The sequence below is a fragment of the Caenorhabditis remanei genome, chromosome IV, assembly GCF_010183535.1.
Source record: "Caenorhabditis remanei strain PX506 chromosome IV, whole genome shotgun sequence".
NCBI classification, from domain to species: domain Eukaryota; kingdom Metazoa; phylum Nematoda; class Chromadorea; order Rhabditida; family Rhabditidae; genus Caenorhabditis; species Caenorhabditis remanei.
The window spans coordinates 11838234-11859953 of record NC_071331.1 but is presented as its reverse complement, the minus strand read 5'-3'; the positions used below and the strand labels follow the sequence as shown (position 1 = coordinate 11859953).

Genomic DNA, 21720 nt, shown 5'->3' with positions numbered 1-21720 from the left:
GGCGCCAACATGGTGTGAATCAAGTTGATTTCCTGATCGAAATTGTTCAAAAAGTTATTTTCATACAGATTCCTCATCAAACTACACCCATAATTGGAACATAATTGAAGAAAAAAACTGATCACTTGGTTTCATTCTCTCATTAATCACTTGGTTTTTTTCATCCATATTACACCACTGATCAGTATAAAATGTATAGTATCATCTTTATCATCACCTCGGTGAGATCCTTATCTCCCTTCTTTGGCGCCTTCAGTGGCTTGGCCTTTCCTCCTTGACGTCCGGACATGTTGAAACGATGATTGGCTGAAATTGAGACAAGTTGAGCTAATTATAAAGTATTTTCTGCAAGTGAGAGAGACGATTGTACAACAATTCATTCTTTCTTCATTCAACATTCGCTATGAACCTTCTGCTCCATATTTCTTCTATACCAGGCCGCTTATGGTTATGGTTTTTCGATAGATTTATAATGTATCCGTTGATGAAAATTGTAGCTCCTATGCTCGGAGTGCGTTTTATGAATTTGGGATACTGGCCATCAACAAGCGAAGATGATAGAAAACTGATCAAGTTTATGGATGATGCAGATGATTTGGAAGAATACGGTAAGTTCTATTATTAGAAAAATTCAACTTTCTGAATTATTAAGAGTCTGATCGATCTCATATTCATTTGTATGAAAAAGCGATGTCAATGCATCCTAAATATCCTAATTTTCAAGACTTAGAAGTATTAGAAGTCAGTTGTGGACAGGGATACTCTCTAGAATGGATAGAGAGGTGAGTGAAGTTTCTCATATAAAACGAACAGTAAATTCATACTTTCAACATTATAACGCGTTGTTTACTATTTCAGATGGCACGGTCCTACTAAATGTCTAATTGGCTGCGATAAAGTAGTCACGAGGAATGTAAATAATATTGTTTACGGAAACGCCACTGATCTTCCATTTGCTGACAAATCATTCGACTTCGGCAAGAAGTTTCAGAATGATCAAGTTATACTAAAATTATATAATTTCAGTTCTGAATGTCGAGGCTGCTCATTTGTATTCTGATTTTCGAAAGTTTGTGAAAGAAGTTTCCAGAGTACTTCGATCAGGTGGTACTTTTTGCTATGTAGACGTTCGCTATCCTCATGATGTAAGTGACGACTGATTAGTTTATGAAATAATTACAAAGAATTATAGGCGTATCTTGTGAATGAAATCGCCGAATCTTTCGGATTCATTTTGCAGCATTTTGAGGACTGTACGGAAGAAGTTGTAGAAGGATTGAACTATTCAGCAAGAAAGTACGATGATCTTCTGGAGAGGGTAACAAGCTACATGATGCCAGTGTTTTGTTAGAAAACCTAATTACAGGCGCCATTTTTCGTGCAACTATTCAAGAAGTCGTTAAGAGAGACATACTGCGCACCTGGAACCGATGGTTACGAAAGATTGAAAAGTGGTCAGAAAATGTACGTCGCAGCAAGTTGGATGAAAAATTGAAATGGACCATGCAAACGAAGTGATGAAGAAAGGATATAGAATAAAGACAAAAGATACATTATTTGGCTAATTACCAACGAATGAAAGCAATGTTTTGTAAAATAATCGTTAAAGCATTTAATTGTAATAAATTAATTCATTCAACCGGAGGCGATGAAAAAGAGGGAGATTCGAAGCGGTTCACCGCGACACATATGCACAAAAATACGGGAGAAAAACGAGAATAGGGTAAAATGAAAGGATATACACGTTGAAAGAACAGCATACGCTTAGGCGTTAATGACTCTGGCGAGTTTCTGAATACGATTGAGAAGAATGTCTCCATCCTTGATGACAGACTTGTACAGATGATTCTTTGAGTCTCGGTGATTGATTTCAATCACTCCATTAACAGCATCAATCCGGCATTGCAGCTGCCCAGTGGCAATCAAACGGTGCAATTCGCGATCAATGAAGGCACGAGACACTCCGAAATCCTTTGCCATCATATCGATACGGACAGTTTTGTAGGGCGTCAGGAATTGCTCATAGGCACGATGACGCATTCCACGCGAGTAGTAGTTGAAATGAGGCGAAAGATAACGGTCGAACTTGAACTGAAAAAATTGAAATCTTATGTAATTCTAAACTCCGAGATGCACTTACCCTTTCGCTCTCCAAAGCAGCCAACTGAATGAAGAATCGATCGTAATGACAATCGTAATAGGACTCAAGATACTCTCGCACTGGTATCAATGTTCCGTTGAGTCCTCCTCCCGTCAGTTGTTCTTGAACCTCATTGCAACGAATGACTTTGGTACGCAAGTCCGGTCGATCCAACGCGAAGGTGGTCGTGATGACAGTATAGAGAATGAGGTTCTCATATGTCATCAGCTCGTATGATCCGAAGGTTGGCACAGCTTCGAGGAACAAGTCAGCAGCACCGGCGAAATCACGAACCGACATCCGGTAAAGCGCTTCGTAAGACCGCAGGCGGTTTTTGCGCTCCCAGTCACCGCCCTGCTCCATCAGCTCCTTCGCTTTGGTGATGTACTTGTTGATGAGGTGGTGATCGAGGAAGAAGAGTCCGACACGAATCATAGCGAACACCAAATCGATACGATATCCCATACCGACAGTTTTCTCGTATGTGGCTGTGTACGCTTTCTGAGCGTTCTCTTTATCTCCGATTTGGCAGAAGTATTCGAATTTTCGCAGCAATCCTTGGCGAACTTCAGATTCTCCGAGATTCTTCTCGGCATCTTCCACCTCAGCGGTGATATCAGCCACACGCTTGGCATTCGCTGCCTTCATCGCAGACAACTGAGCGGTATCAACGGCAATCTTGAAATCGGCGCAGACAAGCTCGTAGAACGGCGCCATATCGAATTCTTTGATGGCTTCTTGCAGCTTGGCCAGTTTCGCCTCCTTAACACTGGCGTCGACTTCTGGGTGATTGAGCATGAATCTGGTCTGCGCCAGGTCGAGGTCGGGCCATTTTGAGATAACCTGTAAAAAAAAAGAATTGAAAATAAATCGGAAAACAACCTCTCATACCTCCTTATCGAAGTTTCCGTCGTCGACGGGCTTTTTAGCCTGCTTCGGTGCCTCTGACATCTTTCTGGAAAGATATGAACAATTAAAAGTGTTGTTGGTAGGCCAATTGCGAGAAATACGAGTTTTGAAGAATTTTTAAGCAGAAAGCGCGGAGAATGTCATAAAACAGATCGTTTCTTTATACGAGCAATTCGAAATCATAATTAAAATCAATGAATCGCACAAACGAAGCCAAGAAGGGCCCAAATTCAAATGAAACGAGTGGGCGTAAAAGTGGGAAAATTGCGAAAAATACGAGTTTTAAAGAATTTTTCAGCAGAAAGTGTGGTAAATGTCATAAGACAGATCGCGGCGCTTTATAAGAGTAATTAAAAATCACAATTAAAATTAATGAATCACACAAGCGAAGCGAAGAAGGACCAAAATTGAAATGAATCGAATGAGTGAAAAGGTGGGCGGGGCATGATGACAGGAGGAATGCAATTCGCGGCGCGCCTTTTCGCAAACTTGCCGCGCGCGCGTCTCCAATTGTCATAATTTTTTGGCGGTTCTCGAGTTGATCTCAACGTGTAACCGCTGTCACGTCTATATTCATCCCATTAATCGATTCGAGAAAATGGTGTACTTACATCTGAAAACTAGTTGTAAAGAAGTTCCAATTGGAGACATTATCTCCACCGGATATGATCAATTTTTCAACGATTTGTCAGATAACTGCGCTGAATTCAGAGGATTGAAGACAATGGATAGATACCGTATGTTTTAATTATATTCATGGAAAATCAATATGTTTTTAAAAATAATTTGCAGGTCTGCTGTATAATGGAAAAGCGTTGACAGAAGTGGATCTGAAGAATATCAACGACAATGACTCGCTTCGAGTAGTTTATCTTCAGAAATCCAAAAATAAGGTAAGTTAAAATATTCTCCGAAAATCCTTTCATTAATAAATCAATTATTCAGGAACCAGTCGCTGAAAGTCATAGACAAGAAGTCGATTCTCAACTCCAAATGATCGCCACTCCATTCAGAAATCCAGAAGACCGTCGTCTACACGGATTTAACCATGACTTTGGACTGCCAGAGCATATTGCGAAACTTATCAAAGCTCATCCACGACTCGTCTTCGATAATCAATTTGCGTGTGTGCTAAGAGATTGGTATCTCTTCCGAGCGTACTGCATCAGAAACAACTTCAAAGATGACGAATCTCGCAACTCATTCAAGTACAGAAATCCAGATTTTCTCAAAATCGTCATGGGTTTGATTGGCAAGATTGGAGCTCGTTACGGTTTTGCTGTGGGCAGCAACCAGAGACTTGGACAACCAGGAAACGCACCTCGTCCGGCCGGAGTTCCTGCTGCACAACCGATTACACAAGCTTTCCTTCAGAATGTAATTTAATTGAAATCTTTTTCATTACTTCATTGTTATATTTTTTCAGGCCCTTCAAGCTGCGCTAGCAGGCGTTGGTGCTCCTCCAGCTGCTCGTGCCCCACCACCTGTTGCTCCCTTCTTACAGCATCCAGCTCCAGCTCCAGCTCCAGCTCCAGCTCCTGTTCAACCAGAACCGCAGCAAGAAGAACCAATGCAAGAAGGTTACGAACAGCAGGCAGCTATACTTCGCGAGTATGGATTCGAAAATGCTGAGCTCATTCAGCTGGCTCTTGAACAAACGAATGGAGACATCCAAGCCGCAATGGAGTTCCTTATTGAACTTCAAAACTAATTGTGAATATTCTCTACTTGCCCCCTACTTTCTTATTTTACTTGATTTGTCTGTCCATATGTGTCTATAAACCCTATGAATTGGTCCCACTAATTTTTTAAACACACTGTGCCTAAATAAATCTACGCATTCAGAACACCATTGACAACTTCCTCAACACAAAAGTGATTGCTGCTTATTCAGAGTCTCTACGAATGGTCACTTTTCAAGTGGACTCACCTCCTCCTCTCATTTCGGAAAACCACTTATCCTTCTCAGGGAAGGGTGACAATATCTTTCACTTCACTTCACTTCTGATTCAAAAACAAACATCGAATGGAAGTTCGTCTCACTTTTCCAAATTTGAATATACTTTTTCTTCTTCTGAATCATATGACGCCGAGTGCACTTCTAGTAGGCGTTCAGCAATGAAACACGTTAGTCATTCAGCATTTTCTCATTCTTTGAGTGGGTGTGGTTGTAGTCTATCACAGTGTTTTTGATAAGGATATTTACAGTTTTCGACTGTCTTTGATGTCATCCAGACAGTGGAAAGTGGCATTTTGCTGACTGTAGTCTGGTAGTAGTCTAATTTATTTGGGCCAGTTAACATGAAACCATTTCAACTAAAACCTCTATAATTCGGTGATCACTCGGGCAGGTTTGAGATTCCCTCACGATGTCAGAAACTATTATTTCTTTGTAAATCTTTTTGATATGTAGAGTTCAAGCCATCGTCTTCATGTTTCCAGTTGACAACTTCTCTGTATTTTAATTACCTGACAAGATAAAACATTTGTGAAAGCACTCCTACTTATGTTGCACTGTCTCCTGACTATAACACTTTTCGGAAAGCTCGTGCAGAAAAGTTATCAACTACAAAAGTGAAACCCTGCTTTTTTCCGTTAATACCCAAAATTTCTTTTATAAATTTATCTTCAAAACAATATATGAATATTTCAATTAGAATAATAGGATAGCCTGGAAATTGGATGTCAACAACTACCCTAATCCTGATAGTCGTTTTTATCAGTAGAGTGTTCAGCATATCTCAATTGTGTTCCTGGATACCCTCTGCTCTGAAAGAGTATAAGTTAATTTACTGTCACTATCGTAGTTCTCCGGATAACACGGTTCCTATGAAATGGTTTTTCTGTTAGATCAGTTCTTCCAAAGTGGTAAAAAGATGTATGACGTATGTATGTATATAATAGTTTATTCAGCAATATTAAAAATACAAGAGAATCGCGAAGAACCAGATGGTTTCGAAAAAGAAATTAAGAATAGGAAAAGAAGAACGGGGTGCGACAAATCTTGAAACTTGGATGTGTATAACAACTAATCCCATACAAGAAATACAATTACACTCGCTGTTATCTTGATTGATGCCCATTTCCCTCCATTGTCTTGTTGAATGTCGTACCAGTCGGAGCAGTCGAACATTTCTGGTTCAGATTTTGAAAAGCCGATTATTCTGAAAGTGCGATGGAATTATGCTCACATACAGTAACAAACAAAGTGCGTATATGTATCACTTTTTGTTTTCAGCGGAAAAGTGTTTTCTACTGATATCAGTAGAACTTATCTCATTTTAACTATACTGAGTCCGAAGGCGCAATTTTCAGAACTATTCATGAAAAGAAAACCACCAGTAACATCAACGGTGACTGTTTTTAATTGAGTTGGCACACATTCTCAAAAACTCACTTCGGTTCGAACTTGAACATCTGTGGCCGTCTTAAACCATCCCATTGCAATGCATTACATTCTCTAAGAAGCTTATCTGAATCAATCTCTTCATACACGTCCTCGGGGGTTCGTACAAATACTGCATGCAAATCGCGGTACGCCTCCTTTTTCTTCCATTTTTGAATCAATTGAATCCAAGGAGAATACTTCAGACTTGCATTGTGAAGAATCAGGCAACGACCAGAAAAATATTTCATAATTCTGCAAGTGATCGTTCGAGAATGTTCGAAGGATAATCCCTTGATCTTCCATAGTTTCGAATTGCATTTCAAATCTCGGCCACTTGGTTTTGAAATAATATCAAAACTCTCATGATTGGGATTGTTGGCCAAATGATTTTCGAGTTCCGTTGGTGAGAACTCATCAAACTTGATGGCGGTGTTAGTGACATTATAGAGAACATCTGCGGCCAGTAGGCAGTCAACTGACTTAACTTTAAGTTGGACGCATGGGTCTTTGGGAAACAAAAATTCAAGATGGTACTGAACGAATACTAGAACTTCGCTGAGACAGTTCTCCAGACATTCAGAAATGAGAGTGCATGGGTCGTCTGAAGAGTTTTCAACAAATCTGAAAACAATTTAATTGTAAACAGGATAGGCCTTCATGTCTCAAATTTCTTCATGAAGAATCGAGTAATCTGGGAATAGTAGAATAGACTTTGTGATCTTACCTGCATGCGATGCGTTCACTTCCGAGCTTTATTGATATAATTTCTTTACTGGGAATAAACGAGACACATTCCAGAACTGCCATGGGAAGTCGCTGCCAATCTTTATGAGTTCCCCCGACAGAAACCCGGATCATATCGTCCCCGAGAATATATTGTATCTCCTTCGGCTTCAATTGTATTCCGTGAACCAGATATTTCATATTTTCGGAGCATAAACTCAACAAAAATATTTCTTGAAATTCCAGATGTTTGAATATTTCGATATGAACCAGTACGGGTAAACGAAGCAATCGAAAAGACATTCTGAAAAATATCATGTATCTAAATAAAATGTTACATTTTGCAGTTCAATTCAATTCACGAATACACTTTAACGTGCATAAAAATTCATATTCCTTGAAAATGCAGTTAAAATGCATATCGTGACGAGATATGCACATAGAAAAGACATGCGTCTTTAAGATACCCCTACTGGTCTGAGTGAAAAACAGTATCTGAAACTAGGCTCCGCCCCTTTTGATCTACTGAAAATATTGATTCAAAAAGTTTCTTCATATTTTTAGATAACATTATTTTCTTTTCAGAAATGAGTTGCTGGTTTCTTTTGAGATATTTTTGTAGTAGATCTAAAAATTGTAGCTCCCAGGCAGCGTAGTGGAAAAACTACTTTTTGTGAGAAACACCCACTTTCTTCCAGTTTTTCTAAAATTTGAGAATGTCGAAGTACTTCGGGCCAACGAGATACATAGTAACAAAATGTACATCCTAGAAGTACTGGTCCTCCAAAAAAAATAAGTTTCTTGTCTGTGTCGAAGTGGATAATTCCGATTTTGAACCATAGTTTGGGGTTTTCAACTACGATAATCCGTCAAAAGAAACCAAAAACACAGTTCTGAAAAGAAATTAATGTTATCTCAAAAACTGAAGAAACTTTTTTCCAACTTCAATCGATATTTTCGGTAGATCAAAAGAGCAGGAGAATAATTTCAAATACTGTTTCTTACTTAGACCCCTAGGGTATCAATCATGTAAAACGGAAAACGATCAGTTTGGCCCATGTGTAATACGGCCTGAGGGCTTATGGTTGAACTACTCAGACATTGTCCTTTTTGAAATGGGAATCTCGCCATGATATGCATTCTAAATAATTAGCATTTTTATTCTGGGTTCTTAGTGATGAAAGATAAATAACTAGAAACTTGTAGCAGCAGCATTTTGCTGCATATAAATCAATTTTTAAATGAATACAAGCCATCTAATATATTGAATTTTGGAAGTTATGAAGGCAGGATACTCATCGTATTGACGTTGCGAGACCCATCATCTGTGTCTTCATATGCGCCTTTAACTACCCTGTTCACACTAATTAAACAAGGATATGGTGAGCTGTGCAGGACCGCCTGCACGAGAGATTTTATGAGATCGAGGAATAAGATCGATGACTGAGAAAATCTATAAACCTGTTGATATAAGGGAGGGGACTCCAAAAGTGTGGAGAAGGTGCAACAGATTTTTAAGTAAGCGTGTTTCCAGAAGTCATATCTTGTCATGTAACGATTCTACAAAGAAGTTGTCAACTGGAGGCCTGAAGACGAAGGCTTGGACTCTACATGTCAGAGAGACGTACGAAGAAATAATCGCTTCTGACATCAAGAGGGAATCTTAAACTTGCCCGAGTATTCACTGAATTATAGCGGTTTTACTTGGAATGTTTGCAATTTAGAGTGTTGTATCGCGAGACGATTCCAGTTGATACCAGCATATTCTCGCAATCGTCCCGTTTCGTTGTGTCTCGTTTTGTCCAGCATAAAGTTCAGCATATTCTCGTTCAGCAAAGTTCAGCAAAAGTTCAGTTCAGCATAGTTCAGTTACAGCATATTCCAGCACTTTTATTTATTTCTCATTCCCGCATAATTTCTTGCTGGACATTGAGAGAATCTCGCGAGACGAACGTGTTTTCATTTCCTGTGAGAAAAATAGAAAAATCTATTCAAAATTATTGTCTCCGTGACCTTTCATTGTGAACCAAGCATATTATTCCCTCATTTTGGTTTTATTTCGGAGGTCACGGTTCTAACAATAGTGACTTTTTAATATTCAACATTAATTCAACAATTGCGACAAATCATGAAACAATAAAAACCGCTAAGTACAGTCTGAAGAGAGAATGCGCCAAATCCCAGATCTCCTCTCAAGAAGAGAGAAGCCTAACACCTGTGACGCGATAAGAGGATTTGAGGAAACGAAGAGTAAGAAGAAGGAGAGGAATAAGTAAAAGAGGTTCACAAAGAAAGATTATGTGACAAGAAAAAAAAATCAAAACTCCAGTTATATACTACCCCATACAAGAAATACAATTTCAGTCCCTGTTATCTTGATGGAAGCCCACTTCCCTCCACCATTTTGTTGAATGTCGTACCAGTCGGAGCAGTCGAACATTTCCGGTTCACGTTGTGTAAAGTTGATAATTCTGTGAGTACGAGGGAATCATGGTCACCTATATGTAGTAACGAACAAAAATATGTAACTTTTTGTTTTCAGCGGAAAAATGTTTTCTACTGATAACAGTTAAATTTATCTCATTTTAACCGTGCTGAATCCAAAGACAGAATTTTCACTATGAGTGGGCCATTTATGAAAAAAAAAACATCAGCAAAAACATCAACGGTGACTGTTTTTAACTGAGTTGAGTAGACAAACGGAAATATCACTTTGTGGACTTGTTATGTGGCACAATACTACTTTCTAAAAACTCACTTTGGATCAAACTTGAACATTTGCGGACGTCTTAAACCATCCCATTGCAATGCATTACATTCTCTAAGAAGCTTATCTGAATCAATCTCTTCATACACGTCCTCGGGAGTTCGCACAATTACTGCATGCAAATCGCCGTACGCCTCCTTTTTCTTCCACTTTTGAATCAATTGAATCCAGGGAGAATACTTCAGACTTGCATTGTGAAGAATCAGGCAACGACCAGAAAAATATTTCATGATTCTGCAAGTGTTAGTACGAGAATATTCGAAGGATAATCCTTTGATCTTCCATAGTTTCGAATTGCATTTCAAATCTCGACAACTTGGCTTTGACAAAATATCAATACTCTCATGATTTGGATTATTAGTCAAAAACTCCTCGACTTCCGTGTGTCTGAACTCATCAAACCTGAGGGCGGTGTTAATGACATTAGAGAGAACATCTGCGGCCAGTAGGCAGTCAACTGACTTAACTTTAAGTTGGACGCATGGGTCTTTGGGAAACAAAAATTCAAGATGGTACTGAACGAATACTAGAACTTCGCTAAGACGGTCCTCGAGACATTCGAAAATGTGAGTGTATTGGTCGTCTGAAGAGTTTTCAACTATTCTGAAAACAATTTAGTTGTATACGGGATAGTCTTAATTTTTCATAAGTATACAAGTACTTCATCTAACACTTATAGTCGTGTAATCCTTGTTTCATAATAGTTTAAAAAAAACACCAGTGAATGGCATGTCTCAAGACTTTGTGGTCTCTAGGCTTCCATGTCTCTAAGTTTTACATGAAGATTTGAGTAACTTGGGATTCGTAGAATAGACCTTGTGATCTTACCTGCATGCGATGTGTTCACCTCCAAGCTTTTTGAATGTAATTTCTTCACTGGGAATAAACGAGACACATTCCAGAACTGCCAACGGATATATCTTCCATTCTTTATTAGTTCCCCCGACAGAAACTCGGATCATATCGTCCCCGAGAGTATATTGTATCTCCTTCGGCTTCAATTTTATTCTATGAACCAGAAATTTCATATTTTCGGAGCATAAACTCAACAAAAATATTTCTTGAAATTCCAGATGTTTGAATACTTCGATATGAACCAGTTGGGGTAAACGAAGCAATGGGAAGGACATTCTGAAAAATATCACGCATCTCAATAAAATGCAACATCTTGCAGTTCAATTCAATTCACGAATACACTTTAACATGCACTAAAAAAAGATATAATTCCTATTAATTTGAAATTCAGTTAAAATCCATATCGTGATGAGATATCCACATAGAAAAGACATGCGTCTTTAAGATACCCTACTGGTCTCAGTAAAAACAGTATCTGAAACTAGGCTCCGCCCCTTTTGGTCTACTGAAAATATTGATTGAAGTTGGAAACAATTTCTTCATTTTTTGAGATACCATTATTTTCTTTTAGGAAATGAGTTTTTGATGTCTGTTGAAACATTTTTATAGTTGATCTAAAAAGTGTAGCTCTCAGGCAGCGTAGTGGAAAAACTACTTTTTGTGAGAAAAACCCACAGTTTTTCGATAATTTGAGAATATTGATGTACTGCGGGCCGACGAGATATTAACAAAATGTACATCCTAGGAAAACTGGTCATCCAAAAATCATAGGTGCTTTGTCTGGGTCGTGGTGAGTAATTTCGATTTTGAGCCATAGTTTTGGATTTTCAACTACGAAAATGGTTAGGAAAAAAGAGAAAAAGGAAACCAAAAAACTCAGTTCTAAAGAAAAAAATAATGTTATTTTTAAAAAAAGGGGCGGAGCCTAATTTCAGATACTGTTACTTAATTAGACCCCAAGGGTATCAATAGTGTAAAAAGGGAAACGAATAGGATCAGTTTGGCCGATGTGCAACATTGCCTGTAGTTTTATGATCGATTAGGAACTTGCTTTCAAAAAAAAGAAGAAAATATAAATCAATTTTTTAAATGAATACAAGCCATCTAATATATTGAATTTTGGAAGTTATGAAGGCAGGATACTCATCGTATTGACTTTGCGAGACCCACCATCTGTGTCTTCATATGCGCCTTTAACTACCCTGTTCATACTAATTAAACAAGGATAGGGCGAGCTGTGCAGGACCGCCTGCACGAGATATTTTATGAGATCGATTTCTGAGAAAATCTATAAACCAGTTGGTATAACGGAGGGGACTCCAAACGTGTGGAGTAGCAATTAGGAGTTGGTGATCTACCTTATCGAAGGCTTTTTGGAATTCGAAACAAATAACATCAAGGGTTTTATGGGAATTGAGGATGGGAAGGAAAACATCTCACGAAATGCTCCCACTAATTTTTTACAAATGTTACATAAAGAAATCTAATGACAACTTCCCCAACAATGACAACTTCCCCAACACAAAAGTGATTGCTGCTTATTCAGAGTCTCTACGAATGGTCACTTTTCAAGTGGACTCACCTCCTCCTCTCATTTCGGAAAACCACTTATCCTTCTCAGGGAAGGGTGACAATATCTTTCACTTCACTTCACTTCTGATTCAAAAACAAACATCGAATGGAAGTTCGTCTCACTTTTCCAAATTTGAATATACTTTTTCTTCTTCTGAATCAGATGACGCCGAGTGCACTTCTAGTAGGCGTTCAGCAATGAAACATGTTAGTCATTCAGCATTTTTTCATTCTTTGAGTGGGTGTGGTTGTAGTCTGCGACAGTGTTTTTGATAAGGATATTTACAGTTTCTGGCTGTCTCTGATGTCATCCAGACAGTGGAAAGTGGCATTTTGCTTACAGTCTGGTAGTAGTCTAATTTATTTGGGCCAGTTAACATTCCGAACTCAACTGGCAGTATTTGAACTGTGATGAATTGAAACCATTTCAACTAAAACCGCTATAATTCGGTCATCACTCGGGCAGGTTTGAGATTCCCTCACGAGGTCAGAAACTATATTTTCTTTGTGAATCTTTTTGATATGTAGAGTTCAAGCCTTTGTCTTCTTGTTTCCAGTTGACAACTTCTCTGTATTTTAATTACCTGACAAGATAAATCTTGTGAAAGCACTCCTACTTCTGTTGCACTGTCTCCTGACTATAACTCTTTTCGGAAAGCTCGTGCAGAAAAGTTATCAACTACAAAAGTGAAACATTTGTAGTTGATAACTTTTCTGCACGAGCTTTTTTTTCGTTCATACCCAAAAATTTTTTTTATAAATTTATCTTCAAAACAATATATGAATATTTCAATTATAATAATAGGATAGCCTGGAAATTGGATGTCAACAACTACCGTAATCCTGATAGTCGTTTTTATCAGTAGAGTGTTCTACATAGCTCAATTGTGTTCCTGGGTACGCTCTGCTCTGAGAAAATAAAGTTAATTTACTGTTCCTATCGTATTTCTCCGGATAACACGGTTCCTATGAAATGGTTTTTCTGTTAGATCAGTTCTTCCAAAGTGGTAAAAAGATGTATGACGTATGTATGTATGTGCTACTATAAAATAGTTTACTCAGCAATATTAAAAATACAACGGTAACCTGTGACCGGCGGCGCGATCAGAGGATTTGTGGAAATGAAGAGAAAGAAGAAGGATAGGAATGGGTACAAGGGGGATCCCAAAGAAAAAGTATGAGTGACAAGAAAACATCAAAACACTTGGATGAGTATAACTACTAATCCCATACAACAAACACAATTTCTGCCCATGTTATACTGATCGATGCCCATTTCCCTCCATTGTCTTGTTGAATGTCGTACCAGTCGGAGCAGTCCCACATTTTCGGTTCACGTTTTGAAATGTTGATTATTCTGAAAGAGGGGAGGTACTACTTTTCTAAAAAATACTACATTCTAAAAACTAACCTCGGATCGAACTTGAACATCTGCGGCCGTCTTAAACCGTCCCATTGCACTGCATTACATTCTTGAAGAAGCTTTGCTGAATCAATCTCTTCATACACGTCCTCGGGGGTTTGTACAATTACTGCATGCAAATCGCCGTACGCCTCCTTTTTCTTCCACTTTTGAATCAATTGAATCCAGGGAGAATACTTTAGATTTGCATTGAAAAGTATAAGGCAACGACCAGAAAAATATTTCATGATTCTGCAAGTGATCGTACGAGAATGCTCGAAAGCTAGTCCCTCGATCTTCCATAGTTTCGAATTGCATTTCAAATCTCGGCCACTTGGCTTTGAAAGAATATTAATACTCTCATGATTGGGATTATTGGCCAAATGGTTCTCGAGTTCCGTTGGTGTGAACTCATCAAACTTGATGGCGGTGTTAGTGACATTATAGAGAACATCTGCGGCCAGTAGGCAGTCAACTGACTTAATTTGAACTTGGACGCATGGGTCTTTGGGAAACAAAAATTCAAGATGGTACTGAAGTAATACTAGAACTTCGCTGAGACAGTCCTCTAGACATTCTAAAATAAGAGTGTATTCGTCGTCTGAAGAGTTTTCAACAAATCTGAAAACAATTTAGTTGTAAACAGGATAGGCTGTTATGTCTCTAAGTTTTACATGAATGTTTCAGTAACCTGGGAATCGTAGAATAGACTTTGTGATCTTACCTGCATGCGATGCGTTCACTTCCGAGCTTTATTGATATAATTTCTTTACTGGGAATAAACGAGACACATTCCACAACTGCCATGGGAAGTCGCTGCCAATCTTTATGAGTTCCCCCGACAGAAACCCGGATCATATCGTCCCCGAGAATATATTGTATCTCCTTCGGCTTCAATTGTATTCCGTGAACCAGATATTTCATATTTTCCGAGCATAAACTCAACAAAAATATTTCTTGAAATTCCAGATGTTTGAATATTTCGATATGAACCAGTACGGGTAAACGAAGCAATGGAAAAGACATTCTGAAAAATATCACGCATCTAAATAAAATGCAACATCTTGCAGTTCAATTCAATTCAAGAATACACTTTAACCATAAAAAGTTCTATAATTCATATTCATTTGAAATGGAGTCAAGATACACATCGGGACGAGATAACCACATAGACAAGAGCTGCGACTTTGAGCGTTAAAAAAAACCAAAAACTCTGAAGAGAAATTAATGTTGTCTCAAAAACTGAAGAAATTTTTTTCTAATTTCAATCGATATTTTCGGTAGATCAACGGCCGTATCCATGAACGTTTTCCAGGAAAACACATTTTCCACAGAAAATATTTATTTCCCGAGAAAACCGTTTTCGGTATTCACGAGTTATTTTCCACCGAGAAAATATTTTCCGCGGAAAACAGGGAGAGAAAATGAATTCAAAGGCTTTCTTTAATGAGATTCTTCCTAGTATAAATGAAAAAAAAGGGTTTCAAGTGTGATAACTAGCATACCGTAGCTTGATCGACTAATGAGCAACTCTACCATCGTATGAGGATTACGGTTTGAAAGAGGCTTTTTCATTTTGACAAAGTTTAGAGTTCTTAAAATTGTTTTACATGTTATTTCCAAAACCCCCAGGACTCCCTCACAGAAATATTACATTATAAAAATTTCTCTAACAAATTTCCCGAGAAAGTTTCATGGATACGGTTTTCCAAGTTCATTTTCCACACGGAAAACGTTCATGGATACGGCCTCAGAAGGGGCGGGGTCTAATTAGAGATACTTGGTGTTTTACTCAGATTCCGAAGGTATCAATCATGTAAAAGGGCTAACTAATCGGATCAGTTCGGAGCATGATTAACATGACCTGTGGGTCGAACCACTCAGACTTTGTTCGCATGCCTTTTTCAGAAATGGGTATCTCGCCATGATATGCATTTTAATTTGCATTTTTATTATGGGTCCCTAATGATGAAAGATAAATAACTAGAAACGATAGCAGCCACATTTTGCGGCATTAGGAACTTGCTTTCAAAAAGAAGAAGAATATATAAATCAATTTTTAAAATGAATACGGGTCATCCAATATATTGAATTTTGGAAGTTATGAAGGCAGGATACTCATCGTATTGACGTTGCGAGACCCACCATCTGTGTCTTCATATGCGCCTTTAACTACCCTGTTCATACTAATTAAACAAGGATATGGTGAGCCGTGCAGGACCGCCTGCACGAGAGATTTTATGAGATCGATTACTGAGAAAATCTATAAACCAGTTGGCATAAGGGAGGGGACTCCAAACGTGTGAAGTAGCAATTAGGAGTTGGTGATCTACCTTATCGAAGGCTTTTTGGAATTCGAAACAAATAACATCAAGGGTTTTATGGGAATTGAGGATGAAAAGGAAAACATCTCACGAAATGCTCCCACTAATTATTTTTTACAAATGTTACTTAAAGAAATCTATGAAAACCATTGACAACTTCCTCAACAAAAAAGTGATTGCTGCTTATTCGGAGTCTCTACGAATGGTCACTTTTCAAGTGGACTCACCTCCTCCTCTCATTTCGGAAAACCACTTATCCTTCTCAGGGAAGGGTGACAATATCTTTCACTTCACTTCTGATTCAAAAACAAACATCGAATGGAAGTTCGTCTCACTTTTCCAAATTTGAATATACTTTTTCTTCTTCTGAATCAGATGACGCCGAGTGCACTTCTAGTAGGCGTTCATCAAAGAAACATGTTAGTCATTTAGCATTTTCTCATTCTTTGAGTGGGTGTGGTTGTAGTCTGCGACAGTGTTTTTGATAAGGATATTTACAGTTTCTGGCTGTCTCTGATGTCATCCAGACAGTGGAAAGTGGCATTTTGCTTACTGTAGTCTGGAGGAAGTCTAATTTATCTCTCGATAGTTAACCGTAATGAATTGAAACTATTTCAACAAAAACCGCTATAATTTACTCAGGCAAGTTTGAGATTCCCTCATGATGTCAGATGCAATTATTTCTTTGTAAATCTTTTTGATAGGTAGAGTTCAAGCCATCGTCTTCATGTTTCCAGCTGACAGCTTCTCTGTAAAATTGGTACTCTTTCAAATTTTATTTTCCTTTTTTCATACGATAACTCTTCTCGGAGGGCTTGCACAAAAACTGTCAACTACAAAAACAAAGCCCAAGTTCTGGATTATTTCCTCGAAAAGGGTTATCCTTGATTTCACCCAGAGGTTGCAAAACTGGATCAACGAGTTCAATTCCACATGTTCAACATCAAAAATCTCTTTTTCCAAACATCTATTTCCAAAAATTGATTCTGAATCTTACTGAAAATCCGCATACTTCAATATCAAACTTTCGAGTCTAATTTCCGGTGATTCCTCCATTCCAAAACCTTTCTTTTTCTCTCCAATTTTTTATTGAGGCCGAAGTTGTTTTAGTGGTTTTGAGGTGTTACCCACCTCCAGTATTTGAACTTTTCGGGTCATTCTGAAAACTGATAACAGTATATATTTAGAAACCATAATAAAATGTATACAAATAATAGAATCTAGGTTATGTTTCTTATTCTCTGAACTCAATTCGACCCAGATTTCCGCAACATCTCAATTTGTTTTGCCATAAAAACCCAAAAAAAAACGATAACAAACACTCGTGAAGAGGTCATGAGAAGGTTTATATAAAGAGGATTAAACTAGATTTAAATTTCGAATTTCTTAACTTTTTCTTCTCAATTATTTTCTTCTTCGCTTGTTTCAATGACTGTTCTATTTACACTAAATCACGGAAATTGTGGTCAAATCAGTTGGCACATTTTGTAAGATTTTTAGTTTTTTTCAGAATGATGAATCAAGAATTTTCATGTTTTCTGCCTTTCACATACAAGGTCACTGTAGAGTTACAATAGACCTTTCTATTCTGAATTCCGGAAATTCCCTCCCACCCCTTTTCCATCCGATTGTTTGACAAACATCAGCTTTCAAAACACCTCAAAACATACTTTGGAGACTTTGTTTTTGAGTTGAAAAAGTAGAGAAATGAGTCGATTGTTTGAACAAGGAGAAAAAAGAGAAGAGGAGGAGGAGCTCTCTCCTTGGAGCACCGAGCAAAAAAGTCATAGTTCATCTCTTAGTTTTCAGCTACCACGGAGACTTTCCGCGCCCCTTTCCGCACCTTTTTTCGTTAGAAAATGTGTCATTGCTTTTCTTGAGAAAATATGCAAATATCAATCACTTCTTCTCCTTCTTTTGATGGAACAACTGACGTGATAGAGTTTTTCGTTTTTAACATTTTTTTCTATACAATTCACCACATTTTCATCAAACTCTGTTCATAATTGACACCAAATCTCTCCGAACACAGATTAGCAAATAAAGAATCGAAAGATAATCAATTTTTGAGCAAACACTGCTCATTCCAAAATAGGTCAGGAACACTTTTTCTGATTGAATCTTTCGGAAATGGCAATTCATAAAGATCACATCGAGAATTTTCTCTTTTCTCAGTTTTGATTGATTTGAGAACTTTTTCAGTGGAAAAGTATGAAATTTGAGAATGTTCCAACAAACTAAGAATTTCAGTTTTGTATCTGACAACTTTTTTGTACAAATCCTCCCAAAATAGATATAGCGTGAAAAGGGGCGGAGCCGCATAACTTTCTAGGAGTTGTTTGTAGAAAATAGTTGTCAACTACAAAAATGAAGCTTTAGAGATTTTCTATAAGTCTTACAAAAATTGATCTGATTGTGACTTCGTGACATTCTTCAAAAGTTTGTCTTTTCAGACTTCCAGAACAAAACTGTTCTATACATTCTTGTATCTAGAAATGTCTCTTTCCGTTCCTTTGTTACCATTTCAACCACTTTCTCTTTCTCTAACTTTCCCCTATTTTTGTGTGACTTATGGTAATTGTTGTCTGTTTCTTCGGTCTCTTTTAGTTCTAAATAATTTGTGATGCTTTCCGAAAAAAAAAACAAATGAAATCATTATCAGTTTATGTTTTCATGTCTTATACATCAACGCCGTTTCATTTATGGTTTGCATAGTAACCATAAAACATCATTCATATTCTCCCACGCTCTCCTACGCCTTTCCCCTTTTTCTCATGAGAACTTTCTTCCGACGTCATCTGATTCTTCTGATTCCTTCTTTTCCATTCTAATGTCTATTTGTACGTATCATTTATAAGAGAGAGTGAGAGAGTAACAGACAGTTTGTGTTTGTGAGTGATTGTCGGGGCATTGATTTCGGTTTGATTTGATTTCGGATTGACGAAAATAAATAGAGCAAGAAGAAGAGACGAGAAATAAGTTTTTGGTTTTTGAGAGAGGAAGAGGGTTTTTTTGGAAATTAAAGTTCAAAAAGAGGTCGAAGGGAACAGAATGAGACAAGGTGAACAGAAGTGAAAGTTGGATAGATTTTTGTTTTGTTTCTTTTTTTTTTGAATAGTAAAATTAGAAATTACTATTAGAAATCAGAATTCATAAACACCTTATTCCGATTTTGGCAATAAAAAATCAAAATTAAAAGTTTCATTCTAGAATTCAGGAATATCGAGATAAAGTTCAAGAATTTATAAATTAGTAGTCTTGAATCTAGAATCTAGAACTATCTAGATTTTCAAATTCAAAATTTGAAGACAAGAATACAGGACAGTCTGAATTCCCAATTTTCTTTTTCTGGAATAAACGTTTTAACTTCAAAATTTAGGAGTCTGAAGTCAATATTCAGCAGAATGCAGACCCCAGTATCTAGAATTCAGAAGTTCAGGAACTAAAATTTGTGATAAAAATCTCCTAAACCACAAATCTGCCCACCACTATCCCTCCAAACAACATCTATACCATTCCCACTTTTTTTTCCAGAAAATGACTCATCCAGTTCTCTAATTCATTTTTATCCCAATTCTTTCTCTCCCATTCAATCACATGTTGACCCCTCATAGTGTCTCGGTTCGGCACGATTAGGTTTTCAATACGCAAACATTGAAAAATGGTTTTTTTTTGGATGATGTGGCTCCTCCCAATACTTCAATTTGTTGTAGTTTTTGTTTTTCATCGCCTTCTTTTTGGCTGGTTCTTGACACACTTTCAAAGGGAGTAATTTTCAGATTAGCTTACTTTTCTTGCTGTCCGATTTTAAATCTTTGGATTATTCTCTTTTTCTTTTCCTTCTTCACAAAATCATTCAGAACATTCAGATTCTAGATTCTACAAATCAACAACTCAAAAAGAAAAATGAAAATGACCAAGGATCCAAAGAAAAAAGGTAATTCACTTTTCATCATCTCACCCATTATTTTCCAAAGAAACTGCTGTTCTCCTCACCATTTTTTTTGTACAAAGTCTATCGTCCTATCAGTTGACCACTTTTTTTTCTGCACAAAGAGACCAAAAAAGTTCAAAATAGTTTGCTTATCAACTAACCCAATATTCAGTGATTTGTAGCCTCTGATAATCAACCGGAATACTTAAAATTCTCATTCTTCAGAAATCTCCAACACTTTCATCACAATGTCAACTATTTCTGATAAATTATCAACGGATCAAAACTATTTCTCAGTGCCTGCACCACCGAAACCAACTAGAATATGTGGATATTTTGGTGTTCATAAAGGTGAGTCTTCTAGAAGGATACTGTAGCTGTCTGAAATGTTATAAATATTGAAAGCATTTTGTTAGTGAAGTAGAGAAAAACAGTCCATTTTTGTTGACTTTCATTGTTATTGAAATGTTTGTTTGTTATGCACGATGAGACGTTATCATCCAGAAAATTTGATTTCTATTTTAGACATTTTTAGTTTTATTTACAGAAAGTATCTTAAAAAGTTTAAAAACAAAAACATTTTCAGTTGCAATTCTTGGAATCCTATTCAATGCAATCTCCCTCTTCTCATTTTATGTCTATGTGTTGGTCAGGTTAATCCAGAAGACGCCAAAGAATTATGTGGAGTTTATAGGTATTTTCTTTAATTCTTATCAACATTTTTGAAAAAAGTGAAACCATTCCTTTCCAGTGATCTCGTCTGTTATCATCGTCCTCATCCTCTCATTTAGTATGCTTTTCATCATGGCAGTTTTCCGTGCGAGACCCAAATTCCTCCTACCGTATATGGTTCTCAACACGATTCTGTTTTTCGCCTATGCTGGTGAGTCAAATCAGTTTGGCAAACATTGAATTAATGTTACCCGAATTTGGTAAAATGAAGGATTATAGGAGCGATAATCGGATCGACTATAACGGTGCCTGATGAAATTAGAGAAGAGGTCAATGGACAGGATCGGAGCTACAAAATTGCAGATATCATTTTATTACGGTACATATCTCTTATCAATCAATGTTTTCTAATTCACATTATTTCAGGGTAGCCTTCCTCCTGTTTGGTGCATTTGAAATATTCTTCATCTACTCGTACATTTGGACTTATATCGATGTTCGGAGGCTGTATCTATTCAATCGCAGATAATTATTTTCCCATTTTTACAAGATTCCTTCAGATGTTTTACGGGTTTTTATACAGTGTGTCTGATAAATGAAAAGGAACGTTTATCCTATTTGTTATCATTTTCTCTTTGCATGAATATATTAATCGTGTAGGTAAAGGATTCACTCAGAAACCTGAATGAATAGGCAAACGAATCCACGCGGCAGCATATTCTTAGATAGACTACTGCTCTACACATGGAAGAACCAGGTGTTGAACAAAGTGAAAGAGACCGTACAAATCGGAAAAAAATGCTGATTCGGGAAGAAATGGATCGAGAAGAACGCCTTTTCGCAATTTTCAGTACCATATACAGTAGGTTGTAAACTTTGGCAGTTTTCAGTTAAAATTGTCCAACTTTGAGAGTGTGTCATGGTAATACTGATTGTTCCATCAAGTAGATTTTTGATGAATTATATAGATCAAAACTAGAGCTTCATTTTTGTAGTTGACAACTTTTTGGAAACGACACTCCCCAGAGAGTTAT

The 21720-nt window shown here is 37.3% G+C and overlaps 5 protein-coding genes across 5 annotated transcripts; 2 read left to right on the top strand and 3 right to left on the bottom strand.

Annotated features, from left to right (window-relative positions):
- Nucleotides 1–472: 472 nt before the first annotated feature.
- GCK72_013399 (uncharacterized protein) lies at nt 473–1495 on the top strand (the record flags this gene model as incomplete). The annotated part of the gene is made up of 4 exons (XM_053729830.1): nt 473–608; nt 1027–1145; nt 1193–1318; nt 1367–1495. The coding sequence occupies 4 exons, from the start codon at nt 473–475 to the stop codon at nt 1493–1495; spliced, it is 510 nt and encodes a 169-aa protein (XP_053584602.1).
- A 269-nt stretch (nt 1496–1764) lies between these two features.
- Nucleotides 1765–3091, bottom strand: GCK72_013398 (uncharacterized protein; the record flags this gene model as incomplete). Its single annotated transcript, XM_003096196.2, has 3 exons — nt 1765–2091; nt 2141–2983; nt 3032–3091. The coding sequence occupies 3 exons, from the start codon at nt 3089–3091 to the stop codon at nt 1765–1767; spliced, it is 1230 nt and encodes a 409-aa protein (XP_003096244.2).
- A 3351-nt stretch (nt 3092–6442) lies between these two features.
- Nucleotides 6443–11057, bottom strand: GCK72_013397 (uncharacterized protein; the record flags this gene model as incomplete). Its single annotated transcript, XM_053729829.1, has 4 exons — nt 6443–7058; nt 7162–7464; nt 9919–10530; nt 10756–11057. The coding sequence occupies 4 exons, from the start codon at nt 11055–11057 to the stop codon at nt 6443–6445; spliced, it is 1833 nt and encodes a 610-aa protein (XP_053584601.1).
- Nucleotides 11058–13575: 2518 nt separating this feature from the next.
- GCK72_013396 (uncharacterized protein) lies at nt 13576–14680 on the bottom strand (the record flags this gene model as incomplete). Its single annotated transcript, XM_003096199.2, has 3 exons — nt 13576–13711; nt 13766–14377; nt 14481–14680. 3 exons carry the CDS (start codon nt 14678–14680, stop codon nt 13576–13578), a joined length of 948 nt encoding a protein of 315 aa, XP_003096247.2.
- A 5582-nt stretch (nt 14681–20262) lies between these two features.
- GCK72_013395 (uncharacterized protein) lies at nt 20263–21215 on the top strand (the record flags this gene model as incomplete). Its single annotated transcript, XM_003088738.2, has 5 exons — nt 20263–20365; nt 20601–20708; nt 20766–20897; nt 20966–21065; nt 21113–21215. 5 exons carry the CDS (start codon nt 20263–20265, stop codon nt 21213–21215), a joined length of 546 nt encoding a protein of 181 aa, XP_003088786.2.
- Between the last annotated feature and the right edge of the window lie 505 nt (nt 21216–21720).